This window comes from Primulina tabacum, chromosome 1 (assembly GCF_025594145.1).
Source record: "Primulina tabacum isolate GXHZ01 chromosome 1, ASM2559414v2, whole genome shotgun sequence".
Lineage (NCBI taxonomy): Eukaryota > Viridiplantae > Streptophyta > Magnoliopsida > Lamiales > Gesneriaceae > Primulina > Primulina tabacum.
In genome coordinates, this window is record NC_134550.1 from 40605195 (window position 1) to 40612931 (window position 7737).

The 7737-nt window shown below is 40.1% G+C and overlaps 1 protein-coding gene across 1 annotated transcript; it reads right to left on the minus strand.

Moving 5' to 3' along the window:
- Positions 1-362: 362 nt before the first annotated feature.
- Positions 363-1494, minus strand: LOC142509355 (uncharacterized). The gene is made up of 3 exons (XM_075619564.1): positions 1476-1494; positions 545-1330; positions 363-481 (listed from the first exon to the last, which is right to left on the minus strand). Exons 1-3 carry the CDS (start codon positions 1492-1494, stop codon positions 363-365), a joined length of 924 nt encoding a protein of 307 aa, XP_075475679.1.
- Between the last annotated feature and the right edge of the window lie 6243 nt (positions 1495-7737).

Sequence of the window (7737 nt, forward strand, 5' to 3'; positions counted from 1 at the left end):
TATAAAATACCCTACACATACTACGAACCAAACACATATGCAAAGCCATGAATGTACAATTTTATAAATCTACACATCAAATTGAAACTCAATCAAGCACACAAGATGCAAGAATTGTACAGAAACTTCCCTTGTCTATTTAATGTTCTGAATCCGCTCATCCTAATAGACTCCCCTCACTTGAGAAATCCCACTGCCAGTGAATAAATTACCTGCACCACCATTCACTGAGATTAGCTCACATGATATGCATAAAACAAAAAGAAAGAAAACTAAAATAAAAGAAAAATAAAACTAAACACTGGGTTGCTTCCCAGCGATCGCTAAATTTATAGTCGATAGCCTGATTGTACGCCCTGTATTTATTTTGGATCCTGCAGATCCATGGTGGTCGGCTCATCGGGCATGGTACCACCATGATAAACTTTCAGCCTATGCCCATTCACCTTGAACGCTCCGGTTGCTTCACTAGTGATGTCCACTGTCCCATAAGGGAAAACTTGCGTGATGGTGTATGGTCCTGACTAACGTGAACGCAACTTACCTGGCATCAACTTCAATCGAGAATTGTATAGCAGCACTAGTTGTCCTACTGCAAATTCTTGATGGACGATGTTTTGATCATGCCAACGTTTAGTTTTCTCCTTGTAAAGCTTGGCATTCTCATAAGAATCCAACCTAAACTCATCCAGTTCATTCAGTTGCAGCACCCTCTCGTCACCTGTGGCTTTAGCATCAAAATTTAAAAATTTAGTAGCCCAATAAGCCCTATGTTCAAGTTCTACGGGTAGGTGACACGACTTCCCATACAATAATCTAAAAGAAGACATGCCAATGGGGGTTTTAAAAGCAGTGCGGTAAGCCCAAAGTGCATCGTCGAGTTTTCTAGACCATTCTTTCCTTGAAGCACCGACAGTCTTCTCAAGAATGCGTTTAAGTTCTCTGTTCGATACCTCGACTTGGCCACTAGTTTGAGGATGATAAGGTGTGGCCACCTTATGTCGGACCCCATGCTTAGCCAACAGACTGTCAAATTGACGATTACAAAAGTGAGTACCCCCATCACTAATAATGGCTCTAGGTGTGCCAAAACGTGAGAAAATATTTTTCATGAGAAATTGAACGACAACCCTAGATTCATTAGTTTTGCATGCAAGTGCCTCCACCCACTTAGACACGTAATCGACAGCCACCATGATATACTTGTTCCCAAAAGAACTAGGGAACGGACCCATAAAATCGATATCCCATACATCAAATATCTCACACACCAAAATATTATTAAGAGGCAATTCATGTCTCCTAGAGATATTACCTGTCCGCTGACAATCTGAACATTTTGTAACATATTCATGTGCATCCTTAAACAATGTAGGCCAATAAAAACAAGACTGGAGGACTTTTGATGCAGTTCTTGTTGCTCCAAAATGGCCTCCAGCCGGAACAACATGACAATGAAACAAAATCTCACTTACCTCTTCCTGGGGAATACATCTCCGGACTATACCGTCTGCACATATTCTAAACAAATAAGGATCCTCCCACAAATAATATTTCAAATCTGAGAATATTTTTTTCTTTTGCTGATAGGTAAAATAGGGAGGAATGAACTTACTGGATAGATAATTAACAAAATCGGAATATCATGGTAAACTATTGATCTCAAGAAGTTGTTCATCTGGGAAATCATCGCGAATAATTTCATTACCTTGACTTGGATTCTCCAAACGCGAGAGATGGTCTGCAACTTGGTTCTCTGTTCCCTTTCTATCGATTATCGTCAAGTCAAATTCCCGCAACAGAAGAATCCATGGACTTAGCCTTGGCATTGCATCTTTTTTGGCCATCAGATATTTCAATGCCGAATGATCGGTGTGGACTACAACTTTGCTCCCTATTAAATAAGATCTAAATTTATCCAGAGCAAAAACCACAGCAGGAAGCTCCTTCTCTGTAGTGGCATAGTTCAATTGGGCCGCAGACAGTGTCATACTAGCATAATAGATGACATGGATGCATTTTTCCCTCTTTTGCCCCAACACTGCCCCTAGAGCTATGTCGCTTGCATCACACATCACCTCAAATGGCAACCCCCAGTCAGGCGCTATCATCACAGGTGCGGTGACTAATTTCTCCTTCAAAACTTGAAAAGCCTGCGCACACTCATTAGAAAAATCAAAGCGCACATCTTTTATCAGCAAATTTTTCGGTGGCTTAGCAATGCAAGAAAAATCTTTTATGAAGCGCCTATAGAACCCTGCATGGCCTAGAAAACTACGCACTCCTCTGATGTTTTTTGGGACTGGGAGTTTTTCTATTACTTCAATTTTAGCCTTATCAACTCCAATCCCAGTTTCTGAAATTTTGTGCCCCAACACAATTCCCTCTCTCACCATGAAATGACATTTTTCCCAGTTTAAAACCAAATTTGACTCCTCGCATCTCTCTAAGACTTTAGACAGGTTAATCGAAGCATGTATCAAACGAAGTGCCAAAGACGGAAAAATCATCCATGAATATTTCAATAAAATCCTCAATCATGTCGTGAAAAATTGCCATCATGCATCGTTGGAAAGTTGCTGGTGAATTACATAGGCCGAATGGCATTCGTTTATATGCAAATGTCCCGTAAGGACATGCTAAACGTGGTTTTCTCCTGATCTTCAGGGTCAATGGGAATTTGCATATAACCCGAATAACCATCCAAAAAACAGTAAAAAGAATGTCCAGCCAATCTTTCCAACATTTGATCAATAAACGGGAGGGGGGAATGGTCTTTACGGGTAGCGTCATTAAGTTTTCTATAATCGATGCAAACACGCCACCCTGTAACATTTCTGGTAGGAATTAAGTCATTGTTCTCATTCTTTACTACAGTGATCCCATCCTTTTTCGGAACAACTTGTACAAGACTTACCCACCTGCAATCAGAAATCGTGTAAATAATACCTGTGTCTAGTAGCTTTATCACCTCTTTCTTGACCACCTCTTGCATAGCTGGGTTTAACCGCCTTTGAGGTTGGGTATATGTTTTGTGGTCGGCCTCCATCAGAATATTGTGCATGCACATGGATGAACTGATCCCTTTTATATCTGCAATGCTCCAACCTATGGCTTTGATATTATCTCTTAGAACTCGCAACAGCTTTTCTTCCTCCGTACCTGTCAAAGTAGAGGAAAATATCACTGGCAATTTATCATTATCAAGTAAAAATAAATATTTTAAGTGCAAAGGAAGAGGTTTCATCTCGAGGATTGGGGCTTCTTCAATGGATGATTTTAAAGGTCGTGGGATATGCCCAAGCTCCCCAATCCTTGTTAGAGTAGGTGCCCGTCGAGCCAATGTGTTGGCCGAGTGTTCACAATGAAACTCTATGTATAAACAATCTTTATTTTAATAATATTTGAAATTATTATTGGCACATCTTTATCTGAATACCCATGCTAGTTGCATAGATAAAGCCCTTGAATATACACATAGTAGAAAGAATATGAGATGCTCATATGATGAGTATCATGAAACTCATATTTGGAATACTGTATATTCTAAACAGTTCCTAGTCGATTCAGCTGCTGCTAAGAAGGATATAGGCCGCTCGAGTTCGAGACTAGTATCTGCGATGTGAGTACCATGTTTCATTGGTAGGGGACATTGTGATGTCCGAGCATGCAGATAGGTGCTCCTGGTAGAGTGCACTGAACAACCCTCCATAAAGGACTTTTCAAGTGGTTCTCACTTATCGAGTGGAAACGTACTAGTTTATGGTTGTACACCATTAGTCCTTATGACCCGGGACAACATTGATACTCTATGTGCTAGAATTACACTTTGACTTGTTTACCGACTCTCAAGGGGTCATCAGGTGGCAAGGTTGGGTGTTTTGTCGAAACATATAGGAGTCGATGCATTGTAGTCGGGGATTCACCGCTTACCTTCGGGTATGGATATCCTATGTGTATGTAGTATGAAATCTCTGATCAGAGTATGGTGGTAATTATGAAAGGGGTTTCATAGATTACACCATCGATGCAACTACGACATGACACATAGTATCAATTCATTGACAACTCTCGATATACCAATGGTTGTCGAATCTGTCGGGATATATGAGTTGAAGGGACCGTACTGTACGCTAACCATAATTAAATGGTTCTTGCAGGCACTATCATTTGATACCTAGAGAATCATGTAAGCGATGCTACTAGGCGTTTAACATGATTGGTTGGGTACTATCAGACTTGAGTTCTGACGTTCTTGTTATCAAGGGGTTGACAAGTACGGATGGAGCAATTGGGGTATGCTCGTATAAGGACATGTTTAGTCCGAATCACATGGAGATGTGAACCCACGGCTAGTTGTATCAATGAACCATTGAGGGCCACACAAGTACTAGCTTTCTAGATCCCGTTGAGAAGTAAAATAGTTCAATGTGTTGAACGGCTTATAGAGGAGTTTATAAGCGTAAATAAAAATAGAAGTATGACTTCTATAAGGAGAATGTAACTTTTAATTTGAGGAAGTGTTCCTAAATTAAAAGTTGGGCAAACGAGTAATGTATTTGAAAATTGTGATTTTCATATACATTATTATGGACTAAATTAAATTAATTCAAGTGTTGAATTAATTAAACACTAGTGGACCTAGTAGAGTCCAAATAATTAAATTAATTCAAGTGTTGGATTAATTAAATAACATTGGACCTTGTAGAGCCCAATTAGAAATAATTATTAAACTAGTGGGCTTGATTAAAATCAACTAAATGTTAAATGGTATCAAATGTGTTTGAATACATTTAAATAAAGTCCATGGGCCTTGTAATTGTTACAAGCCCAAGTCATATTGCATGCAAGGGAGGTGAAGAGTTGGGAGACAACTTTTTGTACAACCAAGGCATGGCATGCACATGCTTAACTCAAGTTTTTCAAGGACCAAGAAAAGTCTTCCCTTCTCTCCTCTCAACCTCACCATGGCCGAAATTCTCCTTCAACTTTCTCTCCAATTTTGTTCTTCAATGGTTTAGGAAACAATACACTTCTCAAAGAAAAATGCTCTAATTTTTCTATTGCAAAATTAGAGTGGTTCTAGTTAGTTGGTGGTGGGCTTAATATTTGAGCAAGGTGGGCTCAAAGGAAGCTTGAAGATTGTCTTGCCATTGAAGAGCTAAGTTGTTTACAACTTGGTTGGAGCCATCATCAATCTCAAGAGGTTGATAGGTATAATTTCTTAACACCCTATGTATGACAAAGGTGTATTGTATTTGCTACACACTAGTATTGAGGTGCTCGAAATTTTATGCTAGAAAATATGATTTTCGAAAATGTTGTTGCTTCCGTTGCGAATTCGGGCACCTAAAATCGATCCCTTTCAATCCTCGAGTTTACAGTTTTCGAAATCGGTTTGCCTGCTTCCAGATAATGAATACATTCGTCCAGCTCTTGACTTCCCAATTCTTGCGGGCAGGAATGGGTGCAAAAAAACCGCCAAAGGATCCTCACAAATTAATCCCTGCAAACCATACTCAACAGACTCGTCAGTATCATCAATTCTAAAACAATTTGAAACATCATTGGGATATTTGATAGATTGGAAAAAATTAAACACTACACTCTCGCAATCTCAACACCAACTCACCCTTGTGTACATCTATCAGAGCTTTTCCAGTGGCTAAAATCGTCTTCCTAAAAAAAAGAATCTCACGATCCTCTTCCATATCTAACACAACAAAGTCCACTGGGAAAATAAACTTGTCAACCTTCACCAAAACATCCTCTACTACTCCCCTAGGGTATTTGATAGATCTATCAGCTAATTGTAGGGAAATTGTAGTAGGTTTAACTTCACCAATTCCTAGCTTCTCAAAACATGAATAAGGCATGAAATTAATGCTTGCACCTAAGTCACATAAAGCTTTACTAAAAAATGAAGTTCCTATGGTACAAGGGATAGAGAAGCTACCTGGGTCCTTAGCTTTTGGAGGCAACTTATTTTGTAAAATTGCAGAACATTCCTCTGAAAGCTTCACTGTCTCAAAGTCCACTAGTTTCCTCTTGTTCGATAAAATTTCTTTAAGAAATTTTGCATATGAGGGCATTTGAGCTAAAGCCTATGCAAACGGGATATTTATGTGCATCTTTTTGAAAATCTCAAGGAATTTTTAAAATTGAGTATCCAGTTGCAGTTGCTTTGCTATTTGGGGAAACGGGAGTAAAATAATATCAACAGTGGGGTTCGAGTTTAGAGACTTACCTGCTTTCCTTGCGTCCTCGGGCCCTTGCTTGGATGACCCCTTTTCTTTCACATCATCTTCAACATCAACTATCTCTTGCTTTATGGGAGATGTCACCGTGACTGCATTGACACCCTTCGGATTCTTTTCCGTGTCACTACGTAGTGAACCCGGAGCTCGTGCAACCATTTGTGTCGCCAAATGCCCTAGTTGAGTCTCTACCTTTTGCATCATAGCATCATGATTTTGCCATATCATCTCGTTCCCGGCTATGTACTTGGCTAGCATATCCTCAAGATTCGACTTGCTATCTTGCGGCTTGAAATCGGGTGGCATAGAGGGTCCAGTACCTTGCGGAGTTTAGGTGGTTGCTGAGGAGGCTTTTGTTGTGTAGGATGTTGTGGAGGATTAAAATATGGTTGCTCAATAGTATTTTCTGACTGCCTCCACCCAAAATGATGATTCCTCCAGCCCAGATTATATGAGAAACTGTATGGATTATATTTTTGCTGACCCTGGTTTCCCACATAATTCACTGAGTCCCCTCCAAAACACTGTATTCCCTCACAAGACATATCTGGCATGAATGGCGTGTCACTAGATGATCCCCCAACTGTCTCAGCATTTCCTTGAATTTGATTCATTGACTTGACTGATGTTGATCTATCGTTTGTAACTGTGCCTTCTGATGTGTCAATCCATCAAGATTTGCTGTTATCGCTGTCAAAGCATCCATCTCAAGGAATCCGACTTTCTTCTCCCTTCGATTGTCTTGCCAGCCTACATTGATCTCAGCCATATTAGATATGATTTCAGGCACTGCGGTTGGCATTTTCCTGCATAAGCTACCGTTTGCTGCTGCATCAAGCATGGATCTCACAGATGGATCCACCCCGTAGTAGATCGTCTCAACTTGTTGGCCTATCAAAAAACCATGTCTCGGGCACATTCTCAACATCTTCTTAAACCTTGCCCATGCTGAATTCAATGATTCCCCATCTCTCTGTCTAACTGATGTAATTTCATTTCTCAACCGTGTAATCTTGGTTGGGGGAAAATACATGTGCATGAAGACCTCGACTAACTCATCCCTTGTAGTAATAGAAGCAGATGGAAGATCTCGAAGTCACTCCATAGCTTCTCCTTCCTGGGAGAATGGAAATAGTCTGAGTCGAATGGCATCAGTACTCACCCCATTGCACTTGATTGTATCACAGATCGACAGAAAATTCTATAGATGTGCATTGGATATTCAGAAGGTGATCCTCCAAATTTGACTTGGAGTTGAATCATCTGGATACGGTCGGCTTTAGTTTGAATGTATTCACTTGAATTGTAGGGCGGACAATGCTAGAACCATAACCTCCAAACGCTGGTCGATGAAGCTCCATTAAAGTACGATTATCCTCTTCCCCGGCCATATCTTCAGATTTTGGTTTAAGGTCTAATTCAGATTCCTCTTCAGATTCGAATTCAAGAGTCAAGTTGTTGTTCCTTCGAGCTCTACGGA